General features: G+C 38.0%; 1 protein-coding gene across 4 annotated transcripts; it reads right to left on the bottom strand.

Moving 5' to 3' along the window:
• Window positions 1-861: 861 nt before the first annotated feature.
• LOC309485299 (integrin alpha-X) lies at window positions 862-19,890 on the bottom strand. Of its 4 annotated transcripts, XM_082152085.1 has the most exons (32): window positions 19,856-19,890; window positions 19,579-19,666; window positions 16,649-16,757; window positions 16,295-16,398; window positions 16,135-16,205; window positions 15,254-15,368; window positions 15,038-15,165; window positions 14,764-14,909; window positions 12,697-12,847; window positions 10,636-10,783; window positions 10,351-10,424; window positions 9,833-9,910; window positions 8,893-8,932; window positions 8,463-8,599; window positions 8,117-8,263; window positions 7,822-8,022; window positions 7,552-7,685; window positions 7,009-7,151; window positions 6,774-6,922; window positions 6,327-6,458; window positions 4,775-4,848; window positions 4,484-4,625; window positions 4,161-4,259; window positions 2,948-3,027; window positions 2,735-2,821; window positions 2,557-2,632; window positions 2,366-2,461; window positions 2,148-2,228; window positions 1,892-2,002; window positions 1,698-1,808; window positions 1,462-1,572; window positions 862-1,377 (listed from the first exon to the last, which is right to left on the bottom strand). In XM_082152085.1, exons 2-32 carry the CDS (start codon window positions 19,622-19,624, stop codon window positions 1,300-1,302), a joined length of 3,399 nt encoding a protein of 1,132 aa, XP_082008211.1. In that variant the 5' UTR covers window positions 19,625-19,666; window positions 19,856-19,890; the 3' UTR covers window positions 862-1,299. The 4 variants fall into 4 exon arrangements, with proteins under 4 accessions (XP_082008211.1, XP_082008212.1, XP_082008213.1 ...); XM_082152086.1 differs by lacking the exons at window positions 15,038-15,165; window positions 15,254-15,368; window positions 19,856-19,890 and having other exon boundaries at window positions 19,579-19,803; XM_082152087.1 differs by lacking the exons at window positions 16,649-16,757; window positions 19,579-19,666; window positions 19,856-19,890 and having other exon boundaries at window positions 16,135-16,158.
• Window positions 19,891-26,346: the final 6,456 nt, after the last annotated feature.

Below are 26,346 nucleotides of genomic sequence, written 5' to 3'. Positions count from 1 at the left end.
CAAAACTCCTGTGGAAACTTCCTCATTCCTCGCCTCCTCATGGTGAAATTAGAGAATTGAGATGTCCTTCAAGATGGCTGAGCTCGATCAGTTTCTGGGTCATGGGATGGAGGACGGAGGAGCGAGGAAATAAGGAGGGGTATAGAGAAGCACCCGGGGTCTTTGCACTTGACCACTTGTCTACTTACATGATGTATTTCTTGTGTTTGGCCAAAGTGTTCAAGTAGGCGTAAAGACTGCAAGTGTGTGTAGAACATTTGAATACCCGATGGGACACACTTATAGTGTTGCAAAAAATGCAAGTGTTTACAGAGCTTTTTTTTTTTTTTTTTTGCACTTTTTCTTTGCACTTTGCATTTAATAATAATAATAATAATAATAATAATAATAATAATTCATTAAATTTTATTTAGCGCTTTTCTCTGCACTCAAAGCGCTTTACATGGAAGGGGGAATCTCCTCAACCACCACCAATGTGCAGCATCCACCTGGATGATGCGACGGCAGCCATATTGCGCCAGAACTTCCACCACACACCATCTTACAGGTGGAGACGAGACAGAGTGAGGAAGGCAACTAGTGCCTATATATATATATATATATATATATATATATATATATATGTGTGTGTGTGTGTGTGTGTGTGTGTGTGGATGATTAGGAGGCCATGATAGACAGAGGCCACTAGGCAAATTTGGCCAGGATGCTGGGGTTACACCCCTACTCGTTTCGAAAGACATCCTGGGATTTTTTGTGACCACAGACAAAGTCTTTACTTGTGAAAGACTTCGCCTGAAATGTCATCAAAAGTGAGAAAAGTTTGTCAAAATGTACACTTTACACACAAACTGACCACCAACCTCAAATTTCAGACGCCATCTTTATTTTTTTAGCTCAACAGTCAGGAAATGGAACGCACAGGATTGTGGGATATCAAAGGCAGCGAAGGATCCATCAATACTGCCTTCAAAAATCGATCAGATCAGATCAAATCAGAATGTATCTCATGAGACAGGATGTGGCATGATCATTGAATTCGTAATTTTTTTTAAATATTTTAAAAAGATGCAAAAGTGCAAACTATATAAACAAATGGGCAAACTATCTACATATAGTGCAACGTAATAAGGTGCAATGGTCTATTATTGTTTAAACAAAAAATAGATGTGTGTGTGTGTGTGTTATATTAGCTATGTTAGAAACAAAGAATCATGAAATTAATCATAATTATTTTATACATCTATTCATTTTGATGGAATCATTAGAAGTAAAAAAAAAAAGTAATTAATTGATTCTGCATTAATTGTCATCTAAATATTCCAGTTCATCAGCTTCTTCCTTTATCTGCTGCTTGGCCTTTCTTTTGAAAAACCCAGACTATAAAAGAAAAAGAAAAGACAACATTATATATTTTGTTTTAGTTCTCTACTTATGAATAATAAACAGGCTGGTGTATTGCACCTTATAGAGGGTGGCTGCGATGAGTGAGATGATCAGCAGTCCTCCAATAACTCCTCCAATGCCCTCCTTTAGGAGGCTGGGTTCTTCATAGACCTCCACCAGAGTGTTCACCTTCACATGCACACAAAGATTTCAGATGGAATATCCAACGCTATCTCAAGTACAATGATAAAGTCTGCTATAAATGCCACTAACAGCTGGAGAATTCTAACAGGCTTTAGTAAAGTATTCCTCACCTCGCGAACTGATGCAGAGCTGAGAGAATCAGAGAAGGACGTATATTTGTCCTCATCATAATTCAGAGATGCTGTACTGACCAACTCAAAAGAAGCAGACCTAACCCCGATCTATAAAGATAATAAATATTGTGAATAAAAATGGCAGATATCTTTTTTCTAATAAAGATTTCAAGCCCTGTAACTTCAGATACCTGCTCAATCCATCCAGAGCTCACATTGCTAGAGATATTATAGAACTTCCTTTCATTTCTCATCAGATTCACATCACACCTGAACACTGCACACACCGCCACAGAGCAGTTCTGGCAGAAAAACATATTACAGCATGTTTAACAGTGTTGAGTTCAAATCAAACAAGTTTAATTTGACAATATTTAAAGTAAATAATTTATTCAAAATTTCTAATAAAAAGTTAATAAATAAATAATTAAATAAAAAATGACTCACTAATAAATTTTTCTTTTTGAGCACTTTTAGAAAATCACTGGTGGTGGGTTGTTCGTCTTCTTCCCTAAAGCAATCTGGAATCTTTTTACAAAGAAAAACATATTTGTAACACTTAAAGTGACAGTTCACCCACAAATATTGTTGTCTTCATGCCATTCCAATGTCTTCGGCCATAAAAGTATGTTGTCCAGCTTTGACAGACAACTTCAACTTTTTACCTTCAACTTTTTGTCAGCCCAGATGTTTTCAGCTCCCAGTTTTACAGGTACTCTAATGAAAACTGTTAAATTTAGCTCTCTAAACTCATTCTTCACCTTAGAGATATAAACAGAAGGAGATTTATTGATACGGACAACTGATTTTGTTTCAGTATGGATATGAGGTGAAATAAAGGAAGAAGCATCTTCACCTCCAATATCTGTTTCACTGGTTTTCCCAGGTTTTTTCCATTCGTGAAATTTATGTAAATGCTGGAATCTGTATGTCTGTAGGAGAACCACAGAATACAGTAGATGAGGTTATGAATAGAAATGAGAGAAAAGCAAAATGTCAAATATCAAAAACAGAAAAAAAAAAAAAGCACTGACCTCAACAAGGCAACATAGATTGCATGTTTTACACTGATGTTTCTCATTTTTAATAGTTCACTGTTTTCAGAGTGATTCGTATTTCCACTGGAAATGACAGAACATTTTAGTTTGTGCTACTACGCATGTCAATATAATTCAAATACATTTGAGATAGATTACAATTAGCACTGAACATACTACAGACAAGTAAAAATGAACACCATAGCCTACCTGGTAACAGATGCACTGAATGTCACCTTTTGGTCAAAATGACTTTCTTTATTAATACCGTAAATAATGTGAAACACGGCCTACAACAATGAGGTAAGAAATAATCATTATACATTTTTTTTAAAACAAAAAGGATGCTTAAAAAAAACTTTCCAATGTGTGTCTATACATTAGGGTCAGCGGTGAGCCTGTGGTCAATTCTCTACCATAGGTCAACTAATTTAGATATAAAACCACTAGTGGTGAAAGGTTTAACCAATCAGAATTTATTGACATTTACAAGGTCAGTGGGAGTCTGAGCTCCACCCCTTAGACACAGAGATTTCAAATCTCTAGCAAGGAGATCTAAAGAACCTTTTTCAAATCTCTAGTACTCTATCTATAGTACGGACAAAGAATCTCAATTCAGATTGACTGATGCATTGACCAATCAAACTGTTCTATAACTGGTGGGTGTGGTCTTTCTGATATGTCATTGCCGAGGTCTTCTAGCAACCCTTGAGTTTCTCAATCACTCATTAAGGCCACGTTCACACAGCAACAGAACACGGTTGTCAGTAGTTTTTGAGTCCTTAATACGGTTCCGTTCACACACAGTTCGGTTATTTATGGGAGTGACAACCACATTCTATAACAGAACTTACACCTGTACATTTTCAGGACTCAAAACCACATTCTCGGAAAAACCCACGCTGTGTGAACGGAACCGGAATGGACAACTAGTTGTCTGTCACTTCATACAGTGCGAGAGAGCCATTCTGCCCTGCACAAATGCATCTGTACTATGTGTTGTGGGTTTTTATGTGTGGTTACACTTTCGGTAACATACAGCGACGGAGATATGAGCTGTGTGTCATCTGAAGGTTTTAGATCCAGTCACTATTCTCCACTGGACCAGCTTCCATCAGTTTTTCTGTTCAGCGCACAACTCAAATGCTCCACTCTCCACCCAGATATAAAAGCTGCTGTCGGTTAATGAATATTTGATGGATGAACTCGCAGCTCGATTGATAAGACTTTTTCGTTGTTTGAACGTCGCCATCTTTGATATGACTTTACAGAAACATTACAGAATCTTTATTCCATTTTATATCATAACATTTGTTTAACGTTTTCCCATGTTTAAAGCAGATTTTAAATCCCAGATTTGGTCTCAGACTTTTGAACCTCGCTGCATCTGTTTGTGTGTTTGTTCACATAGATTTCAACTCACAGAAGTGTTTCCTGCGAATAGAGGGTTATTGACTCGACAGATAGTCTCCCCTGCTGAAACTCCTTGCATGCCATCTAAAGAACGGCAATCCACTCTGCCCTGCTCAAACAGAAAAAAATGGGTTTCTTGATCATATACTGTAGCAGCCTACTGTATAATATTTTATTTAGGCTCTGGCATCCCTGTAACCCTAAATTGGACAAGGAATTTGAAAAATTGATAGATATTCCTTAAAGAAAATCATGCACTTTAACTACTTAACTTGTAAAACAATGAACTTGCTGTTTTTAACCCTACATGCCATAAACATCATCCTGCCTTACCACTTCAGGCATAATTCTCCTGTAGGAAAGTCCAAAGGGGTAGCTGAGGGTAAAGTGGGTGTTGTATGAGTTTTCTCCTCTGTTCTCTACAAACACTGTCACTTTGAGCTCCTGCATTATCCCAACCTCTATGTTTGTAGATCTAAATTACAGAAGCAAAGGAGACACAGAGTTAAACTGCACCAATTTTAGGGCAAGACTATACGACCATCCGCTAATGGCTGGTGGGTGGAGTGTTAAAGAATTATGTTTGATGACAGTTAAATTAACTTGTGACTTCACCATACTTACCCATCAAAGCTGAAGTCCACTTTGAGGTTGTCAACACAAAGGTTGTCTGATCCACAGTTTATCTCATAATTTAACTGTAATATGAGGTTAGAATAAAAATAAGATTTTTAATATATATATATATATATATATATATATATATATATTCCCTTATACACTCACTGGCCACTTTATTAGGTACACGTGTTCAACTATTCTTTAACACAAATATCTAATCAGCTAATCTCATTGCAGCAACTCAATGCATTTAGGCATGTAGACATGGTCAAGACGATCTGCTGAAATTTGAATTAAGCATCAGAATGAGGAAGAGATGTGATTAAAGTTTCTTTGAACTTCATGGTTGTTGGTGCCAAATGAGCTAGTCTGAGTATTTCAGAAACTGCTGGTTTTCTACAATCTTGCTAATAACATTTCTTTAGTCATTCGGCAGTCTTGCAGACCGAACCCCATGCAGAAAATCCACCCTTACAGTCTATTGGGATTTTCATGCACAACCATCTCTAGGGTTGATGCCGGGAGTCAGAGGAGAATGGCAGGACTAGTTTGAGCTGATAGAAAGGCAACAGTAACTCAAACAACCACTTTTTACATCCGAGGTCTGCAGCATCTCTGAATGCACAACACGTCAAACCTTGAAGCAGACGGGCTACAGCAGCAGAAGACACACACCGGTGCCACTCCTGTCATTTGAGAACAGGAAACTGAGGCTATAATTCACACAGGCACACCAAAATTGGACAACAGAAGACTGAAAAAACATTGCCTGGTTTGATGATTCTCGATTTCTGCTGCGACATTCAGATGGTAGGGTCCGAATTTGACGTAATCAACATGAAAGCATGGATCCATCCTGCCATTTAATCAATGGTTCAGGCTGCTGGTGGTATAATGATGTGGGGTATATATTATTGGCACACTTTGGGCCCCTTAATACCAATTGAGCACTGTATAAATGCCTCAGCCTGAGTATTGTTGCTGACCATGTCCATCCCTTTATGACCACAGTGGACATCTTCTGATGCTTACTTTCAACAGGATAATGCACCATGTCACAAAGCTCAAATCCTCTCAACCTGCTTTATTGAACATGACAGTGAATTCACAATACTCAAATAGCCTCCACAGTCCCCAGGTCTAAATCCAATAGAGCAGCGTTGGGATGTGCTGGAACGGGAGATTTGCATCATGGATGTGCAGCTGACAAATCTGCAGCAACTGTGTGATGCTATCATGACAATATGGGCCAAATCTCTGATTCCAGCACCTTGTTGAATCTATGCCACAAAGAATTAAGGCAGTCGTGAAGGCAAAAGAGGGTCCTAATAAAGAAGCCGGTGACTGTATTGTTACTCACACTATTTCACAGTAGAAACTAATGTTTCACAGTAAGTCTACTACTAATACTGACAACTAACTACATTCTGTCTTGAATAACAGTATGATATAAGTATAATAGAAATGATAAAGTCTGAGGATATTACCGAAAAGCAACTTCATGAAGGGCTCACTTTATGACAATATAGGTTACCTTTAAATATGTGTCCCTTACCATCCATAATGTAGTGTTCTTTATCCATGGTATGAGAACAGGCTTTAAGTTCTCCAGATTTTGGGAGGGCAGACCCTCAAAAGTGAATATTAATTCATTAAGCAGTGGGTTGAGAGGATCCTCTGTGCAAGACTGGACAAGGTGAACAATTTATTAATTGTTACATACATACGCATATGAAACTCTAGATAGCACAAGCTGCTATGAGATTTATGTTTGCCTATTCATGCAGCAGCAGCAGCAAATTTTACAATCTCACATCAGTGTGTATGTGTGTCTATTGCCAGTAGCAAGTCCATAGCAACAGCAGCAGCATAGCAGTTTTAGTCCGCCATGACCAAATCCATTAACATTGTCATATCCATAAATCCATTAACATGCTTAAACTATTCAAAGTTGTTAGAAATGGCTGGTTTGCTGCTACAAAGGGACTAATACATGACTTACCTCTATAAGGAAAGGATGGTCTTTGCACACCTCCTCTAGTGTAACATTTACAACATTACTGAGGACATGATTTTTGGGTAAGAAGTATGCACGGTGGTTATATCGCTTGGCATCCAGCTTTAACGTATAGCTAATATTTGCAGCCAAATCTGGAAATGGCATTGAATAACATTTTATGATATTTGTATTCAAATTATTTATTGAAAATAAAGTCTGCCATAAAATTTGGGGGAACCTGTTATAGCATGTTTGTATCCACTCATTTTGAAGCACACTGTCAAGGTGTTTTCCAGTGGCCTGCTGCAGTTTGTTTCAATGGTTGAAATTTTGGATGGGCTGTAGGTTACTTTCACATCCAAAGACACAATTGGTCTGGACCTGGATGTTGTAGAAAAATACACATTTGCGAAACATAACGAATGAATGGATCAGAGTGGACCATGAGCTCTGTATGTTACTGTTTGTGAAGTTATTGGATGTTTACTTTTATTAATCAGTTCATTTTATTAGATTGGAATGTTTGTGTAAATACACTCTTAAAAATAAAGGTTATTTATTAGCATCGATGGTTCCATGTAGAAACATCCATGGAACCTTCTCAATACACAAAAGGTTCTTTATAGAGAAAAAAGGTTCTTTGGATATTTAAAATGTTATTCACACTAAGAAAAATAATGGTTCTTTAATTAACTGATTACTTAAAGGTTCTTTAGGCAAGGTTTTTTATGGCATCGCTGATTTTTGAGAGTGTATACTGAAGTTACAGGAAGTACTGTACCTAAGAAGCAAAACGGCTCCTTTTGATCCAACAGCAATGTCTGGTAGACTGTCTCCACTGTGATCTAGGGAGGACTGACTAAGAGCAAGTCCAAAAAACTGTAAACCTGAGCGCACAGCTGATCCAGTAATTCTCTAACGTAACACAAAGAATAAGAGGAAGGGGAACTGTTTTAGGAAAAAAGCAAGCCAAAGGTCATAAAAAACATAAAAACCTATATAAGTGGCAGTCCACAAAAGGTTACAACGCTAGGTACTTAAATTGGCAGACCTGTGAATATTTGGAATTTATTTTATCTATTCCGCCATTGAAGATGTAGATGCTGCCTTGTCCATCCTCCTCTAAAGGAGCTCCAACCAGCACATCCATGAAACCATCACCATTCAGATCTGCTGGACTGGCCAGAGAAGAGCCAAACCGACCCCTCTGACCTGCCATGCCCTCCAGCACCTCAGAAAACGTGAAGTATGGCTGCAAAACCAGAAAAAGGTCAAAACTTTTAAAAGACAAAATAAAGTCCAAAGTAATCTGGAATTTAGAATCTGGAATTGATATTTTAACCTACCTGCCAAGAATAAAAGTACACAAAAACTCTGCCTTCAGAATTGTAGTCTATATACGTTGGTGCAGATATTAATAGAAGATCTGTTTTTGTGTCAGAGTTCAGATCAACCACACAGACCTCAGCCCCAAAGTATGAACCAATCTGAGACTGTGAAAGAATAAAAAAGAAAAGGTCTCTTCAGAATCAAATCCTTTGCCCAATATGCTATAAGAACACATGATAATAGTACAACAAAATGCAACGGCCAATACATTGCAAAATAAACAAAACTGAGTTAAGATTCAAGTACCTTGCATTTTTATTAAACAAATTAAACAAATATGACATTGGTGAAATATTCATGTACCTTGGGTGACTCCACCAGCAGGTTTGTTTTGTTAACTCCAATTATTGAAATGCTCACTTGTCCTTTATGCTTGTATCTTGGTGCTCCCAGAATCACAAACTTTTTTTTAGACCGTGTTGCTACTGTCATTGAATAACCTTTAAAAAAATATTAGATAATCAAATCTTTAAAGAAATAGTACACTCAAAAAAGGATTATAGCCATCATTTACTCACCATCAGACAACCACTGTTCACAACATGTTTTCATTATATGGAAAAAGGAACCAATATATCCCTTAGAATATACTTGTTTGTATTGATATGGGCTTGGAAGTGAGTAAATGTTTTTTGGGTGAACTACAGTATCCTTTTATTTAGATTGTAGATGACCTCAATAAATGTATGGCCAATTTTATGTATTTTTAGTCTGTGTTTGAGCAAGGTCTTACCCAAGTAGCTATCTTGCTCATTTCCCACATGGAAGTCTGACACTGGTCTTTACACTGGCTCCCAGTTAGATTTAGGATTGATTTTAAAGTATTATTACTGGTATATAAATCATTCAATGGCCTAGGCCCTCAATACATTGCAGATATGCTCACTGAATATAAACCCAACAGATCACTCAGATCATTAGGATCATATCAGCTAGAAATACCAAGGGTTCACTCTAAACATGGTGAGTCTGCTTTTAGCTATTATGCCAGCCGCAGCTGGAACCAGCTTCCAGAAGAGATCAGAGGTGCTCCTACAGTGGTCACATTCAAATCCAGACTCAAAACACTTCTGTTTAGCTATGCATTTACTGAATGAGCACTGTGCCTCTGTTCGTCCGACTGTTTTTACTGTACTGTATTTTATTCTATTTTTCTAAACTGTTTTAATTATTCTTATTTCTTTTAATTATTTTAATTTCTCCTATGTCAGCAGGGCATTTAGCCCGTAACTGTAAATGCCCACTCAGAAGGTGATAATGTGAAAGTGACGTGTATTAATGTGGGTCTGAAAGTAGAACAGTATTTAAATGTCGATATTAAAGTTTTCGTCTGAGAAAGAATGTGAACGCAGTGCTAAAGAAAGTAAAAAGAACGTGTGAGTAAATGAGGGAGAAAAGAAAGTTAAAGGAAAGTTGATAGATGGAAGTCGTAAGAAGATTGAAGGTTAAAAGAAAGTTGAAAGATTTAAGTCTTAAGGGAATCCTTTGAAGGAAAGATTTATAATAATATTCTTTTTTTTTAAGTACTGTATTTTATTTTATTTTTCTAAACTGTTTTAATTATTCTTATTTCTTTTCATTATTTTAATTTCTTCTATGTAAAGCACTTTGAATTGCCATTGTGTATGAAATGTGCTATATAAATAAACTTGCCTTGCCTTGCCTTGCCTTGATGATTGGTCATTTTGATACTGTTCTTGATATCCGCCCTTTCCTTGGAAAGCTCCCACAGAACTCATGATCAGGCTTACCTAAATAAAGAGGTTTGTATTTGTATTTTTTCTCTTTTTTACCTCCCTCGCATCATGTGACACTGAAGACTAAAGTAATGATGCTGAAAATTCAATAAATTGTATTTATTAAAATATATTAAAATATAAAACAATTATTTTAGATTGTAATAATATTTCAAAATATTATTGTTTTACTATATTTTGATCAAATAAGTGCAGCTTTGGTGAGCAGAAGAGATTTCTTTCAAAAATATTAAAAAAATCTTAATTATATCAAACTCTGGTTGACCTATCCAATAACATTGAACTATTACATGCAATCTATGTGTATATTTAAATAATCTTCACTCTTGAATCTCAAGTGAGTGATACTTAGTATCCATTGCATTGTTGGCTGCCTAAATTATTGCTTTAATAAAAAATGGTTTTCAAAACAAAGCTTTGAAGTATTTAGTTACATTCGATGCAAACACTGCACTAAATCCATCTTGTGCAAACTCCATTGTAGCAGAATCACCAGTGGACTGGACTCCTGAAAGAAAATATATTATTACATTAAAAGAAGAAGAAGAAGAAGTGATATCACAGTGCTTTTATAATGAATTTCAGCTTGCCTGTAATTTGGTCATGGCAAATGCAAGCATAGCAAGTTTATTTTGTTCAGCACTCTTGTAACACTACTTTTTGCAATTAAATTTCATCTACAATTTTCTCAAATTTTTTGCTCTTATCAGTAAACACACCTTCGATTGCAATGTTCTCTTCCAGTTGTTCACGGATACTGTCCAATGCGTCGAAGTCAGTCACGTTAAACACATGTTCAGCAACAGGAGCGGATGCAATAATTTCTAACTGTTGCTTTGTGCGGGGATCATCAAAGGCTTCACCGATCTTTGACAATTGAAAAGACAAGACAGTAATTTTTGGGCCATTTAAACATTTCATATTATTATATCTTGTTTAGTATGATGCAAAGATAAAGGATACAAAATTTAAAAATCATCTGAAGATTAAACTTTCTTGACTGATTAGTTAACCCAAAAACAACATCTTTGTCATCATTTACTCTGACATTGTGAACGCTGTAATGGTCACTGTTAATGAATGGGGACTAGAGTTTCAAGCTTATAATATAATAAAATTAACCACGTTTTGGTAATGCGTTACAATAAAGTTGTAACGTGTAAATTTACAACGCGTTGTAGAGGAAGAGTTGCTAATTGTCTTTGCAAGTGAGTGTGCAACACCTGTTTCCCTGTGCACTGAGCCTGTGTTATTGATGTCAGTGTTCTCACCCTGTCTCCCACTCCCACCTCCTCTGAATGTTTCGAGTCTGCCTTATAAGAATTGTATGCCTGTTCTGTGTCAGTCAAGAGTGTCATTCACGAGATATTTGTCTGTTCTGTGTCTCCCTAAAGAGTTAATTGTGAAATTCCTGTCTGCACTTCCCGGTCTTTATGTCCTGCCTGCATTGTCTTCTCTGCACTGCCCTTCAGCTTTAACATTGTGTTAGCCAGTTCAGCCCTGGAGTGTCGACCACAGCTCTGCCCAGAACCTCCGGGCCTGTAACTCCACCTCAGCCTGTCGAGCAGTTGGTGCCACATTGGCTTCTCGCCCTTCTCGGCTCCACCTGGGACCTTTGTCCCTGCAACTCCAGTGGGGTTCTTCGTCCCTCTGTCTTCACCTTGGTCAGTTGTCACTCATCGCCATGGACTTCCGGGCCTTCGGCTGCACCTCATCCCTCCACCCTTATGGCTCTTGCGGGATCCTCCTTCCCTCCAGCTCCACCTTGGTCCTAGGTCGCTCAGCTTTCTCCTCAGTCCTCCAGAGCCCTGGCTCTGCCCCGGTTGCTCATCGCTGCGGCTCCGCGCTGTCCTCCAGGACCTTCGATGTCGCTGGTCCTGTCAACCCTTCAGCTTCGCCCCGGCTCTCCACTACCATATAGGGGTGGTGGTGGCGCAATGGATAAGACACATGCGTGTGAGAGACCCGGGTTCGAATCCACTGTGAGACACCAATGTGTCCCTGAGCAAGACACTTAACCCCTAGTTGTTCCAGAGGCGTGCGACCTCTGACATATATAGCAATTGTAAGTCGCTTTGGATAAAAGCGTCAGCTAAATGAATAAATGTAAAATGTAAATGTACCATCGGATCCATCTGTCAAGCCTCCTCCATGACTTCTCCTTACAACTCCGCTATGGGCCTGCATCCTGGCCCTTCTGCTGGGGATTCCACCTTGGCTCCTCCGACCTTCGTCTCCACTCTGGTCCTGCCTGTCCCATATCCCTGCTCTCCGTCCCCCACTTAAGCCCTAAACCTCTCTGCTCAGTTGGACAATTTTTACGGCGCAGGGCTGCGCCTTCCATGAGGGGGGAGTAATGTGACGTGTATATTCCTAAGTTCACCTGTTATTCATTTCGTTGATTGGTTTGCTCTGTCTATTTAAGCTATGTGTTTCGTTCAGTTCTTTGTCACTTCTCGTTGCGTTATGTTTGGTTGTTCTGTTCATGTTTTCTAGTGCCCTAAGTTCTTGGTCAACATTTACTAATACTACATTTACAAACTTAAAAGTTGTCTTTTAATATTATTAAATGGAACTGAGCTATAATGAACTAACATGAACAAAGATTAATAAATAATGTAACAAATGTATTGCTCATTGTTCTAATGTTAGGTGAACCGTTAATGTTAAGTATAATTGGACCTTCTTGTAATACACAAGTATTTTGTACCGGATCAACAGATTCATTGAAAAGACCTGACTTAAAAGAGTGATTTGTTGACAAAATGCATGGATCTTACCCCAACAGCAAATCGGATGATATTCTTCTTTTCTGCCTTTTCAACAGCACCTCTGAGATGAGGTTCATCAATTGAGCTACCATCAGTGATAACAATTAAGATTTTAATTGCTGATTGCCTCACCCCTCCTTCAGTTATGAAGAGCTCATCCCTGTACATTGAAAATAAGAAAAGCATTTGAAGATTACAAATCAGGATTGCTATTATAAGTTGAATATGCATATACACAAAGTTGCAAATAAAACAGATTGCTACAGTACTTTTATAAGAAAATACTATTTCAGTCTTTCTACTTCAAAATGTCACATTTAATTCAATGTATTACTTGCTGTTTCTTTGTAATTAATTGTAAAATGTACAAGCAATTTCTAGTTGAAAATTGTTTCTACACCAAATGTTGTTTTTTCAGTGTACAGCAGAGGTACAGTTGTTTTTGCACCATATTTCTTATAGGTATTGCCGATTCAAACTCAGAAACGCATTACTGTTTTTCTCTCCAAACCACCCAAACATACACTTACCTAAAGGATTATTAGGAACACCATACTAATACTGTGTTTGACCCCCTTTCGCCTTCAGAACTGCCTTAATTCTACGTGGCATTGATTCAACAAGGTGCTGAAAGCATTCTTTAGAAATGTTGGCCCATATTGATAGGATAGCATCTTGCAGTTGATGGAGATTTGTGGGATGCACATCCAGGGCACAAAGCTCCCGTTCCACCACATCCCAAAGATGCTCTATTGGGTTGAGATCTGGTGACTGTGGGGGCCATTTTAGTACAGTGGACTCATTGTCATGTTCAAGAAACCAATTTGAAATGATTCAAGCTTTGTGACATGGTGCATTATCCTGCTGGAAGTAGCCATCAGAGGATGGGTACATGGTGGTCGTAAAGGGATGGACATGGTCAGAAACAATGCTCAGGTAGGCCGTGGCATTTAAACGATGCCCAATTGGCACTAAGGGGCCTAAAGTGTGCCAAGAAAACATCCCCCACACCATTACACCACCACCACCAGCCTGCACAGTGGTAACAAGGCATGATGGATCCATGTTCTCATTCTGTTTACGCCAAATTCTGACTCTACCATCTGAATGTCTCAACAGAAATCGAGACCCATCAGACCAGGCAACATTTTTCAATTCTTCAACTGTCCAATTTTGGTGAGCTCGTGCAAATTGTAGCCTCTTTTTCCTATTTGTAGTGGAGATGAGTGGTACCCGGTGGGGTCTTCTGCTGTTGTAGCCCATCCGCCTCAAGGTTGTGCGTGTTGTGGCTTCACAAATGCTTTGCTGCATACCTCGGTTGTAACGAGTGGTTATTTCAGTCAAAGTTGCTCTTCTATCAGCTTGAATCAGTCGGCCCATTCTCCTCTGACCTCTAGCATCAACAAGGCATTTTCGCCCACAGGACTGCCGCATACTGGATGTTTTTCCCTTTTCACACCATTCTTTGTAAACCCTAGAAATGGTTGTGCGTGAAAATCCCAGTAACTGAGCAGATTGTGAAATACTCAGACCGGCCCGTCTGGCACCAACAACCATGCCACGCTCAAAATTACTTAAATCACCTTTCTTTCCCATTCTGACATTCAGTTTGGAGTTCAGGAGATTGTCTTGACCAGGACCACACCCCTAAATGCATTGAAGCAACTGCCATGTGGTTGGTTGATTAGATAATTGCATTAATGAGAAATTGAACAGGTGTTCCTAATAATCCTTTAGGTGAGTGTATTTTATACTTATATTTGAACACAGAAAAGAACTACAGTTGTAATCGAAATTAAGTAAGTCATTAAAAGTTGCATTTTTTGCGGAAATTTGCGGAAACCACTTGAACCATTTGTTGTGTTGAGCTATTTCAATTACTTTTGTTTGATTTGTTCATTGCAAACAGCTGAAAGTCTGTACATTTTGCCACGACAATAAACCGGATTTGCAATGGGGGTGGAATAATTTCGACTACAATTGTAAATGTTAGATTTGAAAATGAACTTTGCACTAATACATTTTGAAGAGGAATTTTGAGATACTAGAATGCTGATGACATTAGGGGTGTCGTACATAAGTTTATTTATAGCCTTCGCAGTGTAGGTCCATCCTCTTTGCTGTTTTATCTCTCCTATTCTTGTCCTCCATGAATTAATGTCTTTAACTGTTTCAAACTTGGAGTGAATTTCATAACCAGTGGAGTACTGTGCAACAGCAAACTAAAAGACAAGAAAACATTCACACATGTCAGTCCTGTTCCTGTCTAAACTGGTGGTTGGCTGCAATGTGAACCACACTTTATGGGTCTCTAAAGGCCTTCTGGAATCATCAAAACATATAATCATACCTGAGAATTGCACTCGGAAAAACTCTGGATTATGGTTGTAACAAAAGTTTTCATTTGAATGAAATCTGGGACTTCTACACTCTCAGAGCCGTCCATTAGAAAAGCAATATCTATTTCTAAAGGGCAGCCTGTGAATGAGGAGTTCAGCATATGATTAGATTATCAAAAAAGCAATAGAAAAGGACAGGGATTTAGGTACTTTTTCATTTGACTTACTTCTCAAAGCACTTGGTATCGGTGCACTCACTACATTGTTTCCACTGATATTAAAGCACATACCATTAAGGGTAGTAATTGTTTTGCAGTCCTTAGGAATGGTTGAACCACAAACCTGAGGGAGAGTACGAGTTTTTCATTTTATCGATACGCACATCAAACACTGAATATTTATGAAGCCATTTTCACTGTTCTGCGAAGAGCAATATATACAATTACTATAAGCATTAACTAAAGGGGCTATATGTAAGGACTTTCATTTAATAATTACTTTTTTATTGTTAATGTGTAAAGAGCTTGTAACAAAACGCTTCTCAGGCAGCTATTTCAGTCATGCAAGTACAGATCCTAAATCTTAATGGGGAAACATCAAATCCTCCAAAGCTGTTCACCAAGCTTACGATTAAATTTCATATTTGAAATTACCAATGAAATCTTACAACAACTGTCTCATAAATGTTGTTCATTATGCTCAAATAGCGTTAAGAAGCTTATTTTTCAGGCTAGACCAGCCAATGCGCATGTGCAGTCCTAAGCACGTGACTCATAACAATGACTGTTTCTATAGCAAACAGAGCTTCTAACGGCAGCTGCAGTACCGAAGTACAGATTTATCAATCTGCAATCTGGTGTTTTATTTATATTGCGTGTTGCACTTTCTCCTAATCATTAGTAATATGAGTGCACCATTTTTGTATATCTAAATACTTTACTTCAGTTCAGCTTATTGCTAAAAATAACAAGGGTTTTGGAATTCTACACATAGCCCCATAAGTATTTAAATCATATTAATTGCAATATTCTCAGCCTAACATTAGCCTAAAAAATCTGTATAGTTTAAATGTGTTGTTTTTTCGTGTCAGGATGAGCATATCACTTACCACTGAATTAGAAGATTGTGTGTCCTTAGTCATAAAAAGCCCAAGAGACATGTTAACAGCTTCAGAAGGCACTTTCATTGCATAGACAAAAATCGGTTAGATTGTACATGTCAAATCAGACTTATTATGTGTAAAATGTGTGATATGAAAAGTTAAATACCATTAATTGTCACCGGCAGGCAAGTTTCCTGTGAAATGGCACAACTATAAACTTGTCCTCTTGCATCGCTGCTGTACTGTACTAAAGGATCACTCACAAGCAAACTATGGAAAAATAAAGAAAAACATGTGTTTGGTTTCAAATATATTTAATGTTTAAATTGCATTGGGTTGATTTAAATCAATTTAACAATCAAACCTCCCGATAGATAGATAGATAGATAGATAGATAGATAGATAGATAGATAGATAGATAGATAGATAGATAGATAGATAGATAGATAGATAGATAGATAGATAGATAGATAGATAGATAGATAGATAGATAGATAGATATAATCTGTGTTTCTCTCACCTAGATGTATCTCTCTGTATGACTCTGTAGCCAAAGCCAACATCATTATTTCTTGTGAAGTATTTCCAGGTCACAGGGTCAATGTTGAACATCAGCACTGACTGAAATGCTAAATGATGCAAATTAAGACCAACACATACATAAATATATGTTAATTGTTAGGGTTAGTCAGCGACTGCAAACGTTTTAAAAAACAAATACATATGATTATTTAGAAAACATCTTATTTGGTCTCCTGGTCCTGTTTTTCAGTAATATCTCAACATTTTTAAGCTAAAAAAAAAACATTTGGCTGAGAAAAGGGAAGTAGCTGCAGAGGAGAGACGTCAGCAGGCTGCATTTCACTAGAGCTGTCTGGCACTTTTTGCTAAGCTTGTGGAGGGGAAACAACCCCCTGCCCAACCTATACTATATTGTTTTCCCTATGTGTGTGTTCCAAATTATTATATCAGTAGGATGTCAGTAAAATAAATATTCAGATTTTAGTTTTTCAAAGAAAGTGTTTGTTTGTTCTCATATCTTTTTAGATAACTGATATCAATCTGACAGATCTGTTAAATAGTTGTGCATTTCCAACACCCCAAACCAAAGCTCACAAAAAGAGACGTTTACAGTGGGTTTAGAAATACAAGACGGATTTTTAATTAGGTTTATTCACTGATGAATGCTGTACTACAATGGATGGTCTATGGATGGACAGTTCAATAATCTCTATTCAGTTTTCACAAAATATTAGTTGTTTTCATGCATTTTGAAAGCAATTGCACTATGCTTTTCATTTCCAGAAAGATCTTTCATCCTCCCCATATTGCATGAGAACTGTGACTTGCTTAATTATGCAGAACAACCTCTTTAAGTATAGGTTCCCTTTTAAATGGGAATTTTACAGTTTGTTTGTTTTATTTCTCATATCTTTTTAGATATATTTTATTTCAGAGCTTTTCACACTTTTTGATGCCCAGGATTTCGATCCCCAAATATAATCCTTTTCATGTACAAACAATTATTTATCCGGTTTGAAAAAAAATATTAAGTTTGATCTTTGGGGCTGTGAATATTTTAATTGATTAATCTTACTATTTAAATTATTAATCATAATAAATCATTTTAGTTGCAAGTAATTATCCTGTCCTATAGTGGTTTTATAAAGAAAACATGTTGTTTGATTAACTGACATTGGAAACAAACAGAAAAAGACTGTTTGACTTCTCAGATGACAGAATGAAAGAGAGAGGTGAAGAGGAAGACTGGTAACTCAGATAAGGAAGTTGCCAAACCAATGCTGTGAAATAATAGTTTCTAGTAAATGTGGCTGAGAATTTTTACTGAGAATGTTTTAAGTTTTAATATGCTATTTTCAGATACTTAATCATGACTTTCCGACTGTGAATACAACAAGCATGTGTATTGATAAACATTTGGCTGCTCTAAACTCACTATACAGTGCTGCCATCTTGAAATGATCAACAAAGGAGAGAGTTTAAATGAAAGTCAATGGAGAAGATGCATCATCGCACTGAATAAACTGATTGTCAGGGTGCTAATCTTTAACACATGTGGCAAGCGGGGCAGGGCCGATAGCTGTGGGAATGGAGCAAGTCCGATGACACGAGTGTTAATGAGTGTCACCTGCGAGCCACTGTGTTCTCGAGTCCCACAGAGGAGCTCCGGAAGGATAAAACGAGGAGTGACGAAAGAGGAAGACGAGAGAGGACCAGGCCTGGACTTTATGTTGGTGCTTTATTTTAGTTTATGTTGCAGTCATCTGAGAGGTACTGCCGCTTTACTTTCATTTTGTTGTTATTTTAAAATTTAATGTTTGCCGTTCCCCGCCTCTTTCTTCCCTCATCAACAAACTTTGTTCCATTGGTGCTGAAACACAGGAGGGACACGCTCATTATCACTCGTGCTACCGGCCTTGCTCCGTTCCCCTCTTGACCTGCAAACATCATGTTTGCAATGACATATTCATTTTCTAGGAAATGTAATTTGGGATTACTACAGAAAAATACCAATGGTCGAACTCATCAGAAATAATCAGACTAACTAACTCGATAACTAATCATTTCTACGGTATGATTTCATATAAAATGTATGCACTGAATAAACAAATATATCACTGGATTAAAGTTTACAACAAAATGTAATCTTGCAAAAATAAGATGGAAAAAACTGTTGGTGCCTGTTGCAAACTAATCGTTAGCGACTTTTGGCAAGAGACCGTTGGTAAATGTCACCAAAAGAGTTCAATGCAGCTCCATGTAGATCTGCAGCCACTGCATCAGACTGAGAACATGGACGACTTGTGCTGGTGAACAACCATCTACTGTTTAGTCTATCACTACTTTTGCAGTTACAAAAGTCTTTTGGCTCCTAAAATGTTCAATGTCGGAGCCAATGGCTCGTCACTGTTTTCAGTCTGAAGCCCTTCAAAAGGGGCAGGAAGAACTACAGAGTGCTAGGCATAAAAACACCTAAGGATCCACACAGTCAAGCACAGAAGTGGTCAGCACCTTTTGTCCCTGTTTATGGGTGTTTTTCTTTGTCATAGAAAGGGACTAAATTGCAAGCCCACATCCTCATGACTAATAAAGAGCTCACTCGCACACCCTGCTCTACACATCTCCAAATTTGAAGCAGTATTTCACCTAATTTTTAACAAATAAATGTTATCAAAACTACATTCAACCCTTCAATTTTTTGACAGAAACACAATAAAATAAATTAATAGGTGCCTAACATAAACAACCAAAACAATCAAAAACAGCTGAAAATATAAACACAAAATCATTCGAATTTTAACGACATTATACATTTTGATTATTAATATTTCCACAACAGATGCTAACGTATACTGTGCAGTTTTATGACAATTTGAAAAACCTTGATGAACATCAAAACAGGAATACTGTTTCACTGTTTGATCTTACCACAAAACAGGTACAAACAGGTGCAGAAATCCCAGTCCATGGTCATATCAGGGTCACGAGACAGGATGGTATGAATGGAGCCAACTGCCTGATATATGCAAAGCAAACATAGCACAAGAATATTTATTGAGAAAGGTGCATATGACTAAGGAGGGACAGCAAATAACGCAGATGATGTGTACATAACGGATCTGAGCAAAGCAAAAATGATGTCCTGAAAGATAAATGAACCAGGAAATGACCTTAAACTTCAAGAAATAGTATATTTAAGCAATACCACATGACCAGGAGTGTTGATGTTCTGAATGTGTTCTCGGACTGCGGTGTCACCGTGTGACGATATTCAACAACATGGCTGCGACTCTGTGGCTGCGACTTTGATTCTCACATTTAATATGCATTACTTGTGTATTTTTTCCTTTGCCTTTATTTGTTTTTCTGGGTGACATTGGTATTATTACATATATATATATATATATATATATATATATATATATATATATATATATATTTCACCTGTGAGTATAAAGGCGTGGTGTGTTCAACTCTTAATTGTCTGACGAAGAGCCTACACGCTCGAAACGTTACCACCTGTGTGTGAGTCCATTATTACATTTTCATATATTTTTCGAGCCATGGTGTGCCAACTTTTTTTCCTTTTTTACTGACATATTTTAAGAAATGGCAGTGTTCAAACAGCTCAAACAAGTATTTTAGTCTGGGACTATAGGCTTAAGCCTTGTCTGTGAAACCTGGGGTTATTGTTTTATTCTAAATCACATTATGTTTTCATCTTACTACCGGGAAAAAAACTGAATTATTTACAAAGACTTACATTATACACTAGTTATAATGAGAACATTGTTTTTATATGAGAGAAGCAAGATACATTCACACACTCCTTAAAGTCTTATCAGATGAAATTTTTAAATTGCGTGCTGCTTAAAAACGTTTATCAAACTCTGTAAATGTTTGAATGTGCATAAAAGGAATATTAATGGCATGTAGTTGAGTTAAGATTTTTCTCTCTCTCTCTCATTATTAATAACAACTACAAGGCCACTTCCTCTATCTGTGTATTTTTACTAGACTGTGTTTAGTTCCTTAAATATTATACATCGTTTACCCACATTTTTTTGGATTGCCTTTTAGATGTGTATACATTAAAAAGTGTCCTTTTGACATAAATATTTATTTCCCATTACATCAGAATTTATTAATTTATGAATTATGTTCTCGGCTCTCAACGCTATTCAACTTCCTGTGGGTTCATGACAGCATTAGTTATGCTTTCATTTATCTTAACATCAACACAATCAAACAATCTCAAACTGCCCATGTTACTCCTTAATATTTCTCAGTGAAGCCTTTTGTCTTATCTCATTAGTCACAACTATTAATAATGAATTTGTGCTTAAGGCATACAAATTGTAAATGTAGTGTAAGACATAAAAATGATTGCATTGTCTTTGGGGATGAGATACAGGACCACAGCAAAGTGGAAACTCTTTGGTGGTTAAATCGCCCTTTGTACTTAGTCAGACCATCTGCAAAGATGAGAGAAAAAGCAAATACATCTCTTTGATCAGTGGAAAGTTTCATAATGAAAATATAAATGTCACTGACACTCACATAGCAAGAGTTTATTTATCTTTGTTGCTTAAAAGATATTACCGTAGAAGAGATGTACTATTTTTTGTCATACCATGGATGTGTAAATATATTAGATGAGGTGTTGCAATTTTTAAGCTTGCTAACACAACAGCAGTGAATTTCTCTTTCACACTTTGTCTTTTATGTAGCCTATGTCTTCCTGTCTATTGGTCTAGTTGACAGTTTTTTTCTTTCTTTCTTTTTTCTGCCCACTGCGTCAAACACTGAATCGTTCACATTTTCTTATCTTATACACATACACTCACAGCTTGGAAATCTTAAGCATATATGAAGTGTGAACCAAATACATGCAACCCACGCACATGCTCTAATAGGCTTACGGAAATTCCAAAAACCTTATAATCACTTTATACACCTTTGCAAAAAAAATGGGCACTTTGAATTCTAGCGAAAAGTATTGTATACAATGAAACAGTATCACCAGTTGGTTGAAAATACAGCTAAAAACTAATCTATTCCTCAAAATACAGATGAATAAGGCTCAGCATGGAGAGGTTACCCTAAACATCTGAAAGTCTTTCTCAATGCTCTCTATTACAAATACTTACCAACAGAAGGCTTTTTTGTTGAGGTAAAACTGCATGTTGTAAGGCATGTTTCTTTATGCTTCCCTTTTATAGGCAATACCTTACCTAAACATAAAATATAGCTTTAATAAGTGAGCAAGACCAGTGGGTCAATTTCCTAATATTTAGCTCTGTGAAACATCGTTAATAAAATCTCTTTTTATCAATACATTTGATAAATGCATGTCACTTTATAGTTAAATGTCCCTCACTGACACCTGTATATTAACTCTTTCCCCACTATTGACAGAATTTTCCTTTTTTATGACACGAAAGCTTCCTCGCCATTGACGGAAATTTCTGGCAATTCATGTTTTCACTGTAATATGTTAGGGGGCACTATTACACATCTTCGGAAAGAGAACAGAATCTCCAGATCAAAACACAGGTGAAAAAGAAGCAGAAACGAGCGGTGTGCGAATTCCAAACACCATTTTTGCACCCTTGAAGGGCACTTCGGGAAGGGGACACCATTTGTAGGGCCGTTCCAAACTAAAGTGAACAACTGAAGGGCCCTTCCACAAGTCCGTAAGCACAGGGAACATGCGATGGTCACTTTAATAATGAGCCCTCAAAAGAGTATGAACTCACCAGCAATACCTCGCCTCCTCCTCCCAGAACCAAGGCCATTATTGGTATTTGTTTTAGGATCTCCATCACGGAGGATCCTTTTTCACAATGAAACGCCTAAGCCCACCACAGACAGTAAGCCGAAGCCTGCCGCGATGCACAAGCCTATGCTGAAAAATAGAGCGGAGCGAGTCTGAGCCTCGCAAGCTGTCTGACCAGGTGTGTGAGCCGGCAACACAGTGCGAATGCTCTTGGAGTTCGAGGGTATGGATTGCAGCCCCGCCCACAATTCCACCATGAGTGCGAGCTGCCTCTGGCATCTGTGTTGTTTTTGTTTGAAGAGAATGTTACCCTGTCTCTCCTGTGTCCGGAGAGGAGACAGTTCCAGTTCTCCTGCATCTACGCCGGTCCTGCCCAGCTCCAAGTCTTCTGCGTCCTGCCTCCTCCCACCTCCTCTTTAAACTTCAGCCAGTTCCTCTGCCTAGTTTCCACTCTGTGGCGTGGATCCACCTAGGGCCCTTCCAACATCCAGCTCCTCCTGGACCCCTATCCCCCTCCATAGGTGTCCCGTGGCTCCACCTCCAGCCGCTGATCCCGTCACTCCACCTCTGCCCATCGTCCAGACTCCCCCGCCTTGGCTCCTCCCACCCTCTTCTCCACCTGGGGTTATCAGGCTTACGGCTCCACTGGGATCCCTCGATCCCCCCGCTCGACCTCAATCAGATGTTGCCTCGCCTGCGCCACGGACCTGCAAATTGTCTGCTGTGCTCCGTATCTCCCCACCTAAGGCTTCATCTGGCTCCGCCCTCCCTGCGGCTCCACCTCGGCCCTACCTCAGCCCTCAGTCACTCTGGGTCCACATCAGCCCTCTGATACCCTGGCTACTCCTTGGACGGTCGTCAATGTGGCTCCATCGTGGCCTCCAGGATCAGCGGTGTCGCACGGTTCCATCTGTTCGCCGTCTGCGTCCAGGGCTCCTTTGGCTCCGCGAAACGATCGCGGTACTGCTGCTTCTGCTCTGCTACGCACTGCCGCGCAGCCTCTGCGTGCAGTGTGAAGGCTTTAATCTGTTTACATAGGCGCCGAAAAAAATATGCGCTGCTTACGCTCTGCTAACGCATGCAGTGTGAAACCGACGTGAGCCGAGAGGCAAATACTTTTTTTACTGTTCTTCCTTGGTATACCTCATATTGTTACACTGTTCTACTTTTTCAAGGAAGAAAATACTTGAAGTACAGTATATCTACCAATTGTCTGAAGAATTTTTTATTTAATTTTTTTGCACTACAAAGAGTGTATATATTTGGTATTTCTTTTTGGTATAGTGCTTAACAAGCATAATTTAATTTTGCCCAGTTGTGGCCCGTTTAGGGGCAATAAATATCAAAAGTTCCAAAACATCTATTGTGTTATTTGTATCGATCCACTATATAAACATAATATCTACGTACATGGCATTTGATGGCGTAATGCTACATGACATGTACAGTCAGTTTTGGTTTTGTGTTCAGTTCCTGTTTGCCTTTGTTTCCCATGCTGATTTGTCTCCATGGCCATTGATTTTATTTTTCAATGGTCATTGAAGTTATGCAAGTGTTTCTTGTTAAGTTAACAATCTTTGTGTGTGTATTTAAGCCCTCAGTTCATTCTGTTCTTTGTTTCGTGTCATCAATGTTTGTGCTAAGTGGTTGTTATGCTAATTCTCTTGTGTGTTCTCTGTTTATGAAAAGACTGTTTCAGTTTGACTACTCATGCGCTTTTGTTGATACAGTCACACGCATGATAAGTGACAAGTCACTTGCAATTCATTTTATATCTTGAAATGGCAGGAGAGTTGGAGTTAATGTATAAAACGAATAACTCAAGTTGTTTTGTTTTGTTTTGTTGTGCTTTATTAGACACATTTTTGCCATACATTTCAAATTAAGTTTAAAAAAGTTTAATATGTAAGAAATGTGTTTAATGCTTTATGTGTTTAATGCTTATAAAGTTAAGAGCAGATCAGGAAAACATACACACCCATACACATAAAGAATATTTTAAATGGGTGGTTGACTATGATTTCACTTTTCTAACTTTTGTTAGTGTGTAATGTTGCTGTTTGAGCATAAGCAACATCTGCAAAGTTACGACGCTCAAAGTTCAAAGCAAAGGGAGATATTTGCTTTTAAAGAAATCGTTTTTTAAGGACTACAACAAACGGCTGGTAGAGACTTCACCACATTCCTCCCGGGTTAGTGACATCACCAACCCTAGAATTTACATAAACCCCGCCCCGCCCCACCCCGAACACATTTATAGATTATCAAGACAGAATATGCTAATCAAGACTAAAAGATACACATAACATGACATGACACATGAGCTACATAAATTCATCAACTAACCATTCAGAAATGTTGTCTAAATGTTTTCAATTCTTCTTGAGTCTCTCCATCTTTGTCTGACTCCAGTTTGAACATAAAAGGCTAAAAGTTTTTTAAATGTTCAGTGCATGTCTGTGTGAGGTAATCGAAGCTGCTAAGAACCAGCTGTTGAGAACGAGCTCCGCCCTCTGTGCCGGGAGCTACAGCTCATTTGCATTTAAAGGGACAGACACAAAAACGGTGCGTTTTTGCTCACCCTCAAAAAGTGACACTTTTAACATTATATATAAAAATATCTGTGGGGTATTTTGAGCTAAAACTTCACACATTCTGGGGACATCAGAGATTTATTTTACATCTTGTGAAAAGGGCATTATACCACCCCTTTAATAACTTTATTATAAATGTGCATTTATTTGTGTTATATTTACAGCAATAATAAGATGCTCCTGTTGTTGCTGCCTAGCTTTGTCATGGTAACATTCCATGTGAAGTGGATGAGGAAATTACATCATCTTTCACTGATCCCTTCACCAAGTGCGTTCCAAATGGCTTCATTATGACACACAAGTTCCCTGCACCCAATGAGTAATAGGGATTTTCACTTCTGATTGGAATTTACCCTAAATAAGCATTGCTTAATGCACATGTAAAATAACACGATCATCAAACATTAAACAGCATATAAATCAAAACTGCCTAACGTAACCATCCATGAGGTATAGGACTGTGCAAACTTTGTTGATGGACGCAATCTACTTGATCATTGTAGTGTTTGATAAAAACACGATTTTTCTCAGCTTTTTGTTCATAATGTTGCTTTTTTAATGACACTTACCCACAGTTCAAGTGTTGATAAAAAAATGCATGAGGCTAGATTAATGTTTTGTTGTTGTTTAAAAGCAGAGGCTCTGATCTTTCTTTTGATGTTCAGATATTCATTAAACAAAATATTCTAGGGGCCATGAAAGTTTTGTGAGAATGATTTTAAAAATGCTGGCAGTGGTTACCAACTAAAATAAATAAAAAACGCTGACTGGGAAAGAGTTAGTTTTAATACCAACACTGGAAAAACATGCCTGTGGCAACTAGCAACATTTTTACAAAATTATATTGCGTTGCTTCTTCCACGATTCGTGTCTTCTTGACACTTTCAAAGTGAACTGTCCAGTAAGTGCCGCTAAAATGTTAATGCTATATCACATTTTTTTCATAAAAAAAAAAAAAATCAGGCTGCTGAAAAAAGATCCCGAGCCTCAGCCAGGGTCAACCTACTCCACTGCTCTGACCTGCAGCTGTTTAAAAGCCAATGAAAGGTCAAGGGTCGCCATGCTGCTATTGTCAGATTAAGTTTCTAACAAAAGTGCATGCTGTAGATTCTGACACGTGTTTGTATTACCCAACTTACTCATATCTCTCCCTCTTTAGAGGTCTCCCTGCAGCCTTTAACTTTTTTCCACAAGAACACACTCAACTGTAAGTCTTTTGACCCTAAACACACTTCATTCCCCTCTCTTTTATCTGTCTCCCTCGCTTTCTTTCATGCTTGGGAATGTTGCCACTCTTCTCCAGTGTCAGGAGGAGCTATTTTT

This window comes from Leuciscus leuciscus (assembly GCF_965113295.1).
Source record: "Leuciscus leuciscus genome assembly, chromosome: 21".
NCBI classification, from domain to species: domain Eukaryota; kingdom Metazoa; phylum Chordata; class Actinopteri; order Cypriniformes; family Leuciscidae; genus Leuciscus; species Leuciscus leuciscus.
Note: the sequence above shows the minus strand (reverse complement) of the source record. Positions and strands in the feature narration are given on the sequence as shown.

Bases quoted from the DNA above. Each gene is read 5' to 3' on its own strand.
- LOC309485299 (XM_082152085.1), bottom strand. From the start codon at position 19,624: ATGACCATGGACTGGGATTTCTGCACCTGTTTGTACCTGTTTTGTG. The intron at 4,626-4,774 runs GTAAGTATGGTG...TCTGTAATTTAG, and splicing joins GTGGACTTCAGCTTTGATGG to ATCTACAAACATAGAGGTTG. The intron at 2,462-2,556 runs GTGAAGATGCTT...TATATCTCTAAG, and splicing joins CAGTGAAACAGATATTGGAG to GTGAAGAATGAGTTTAGAGA.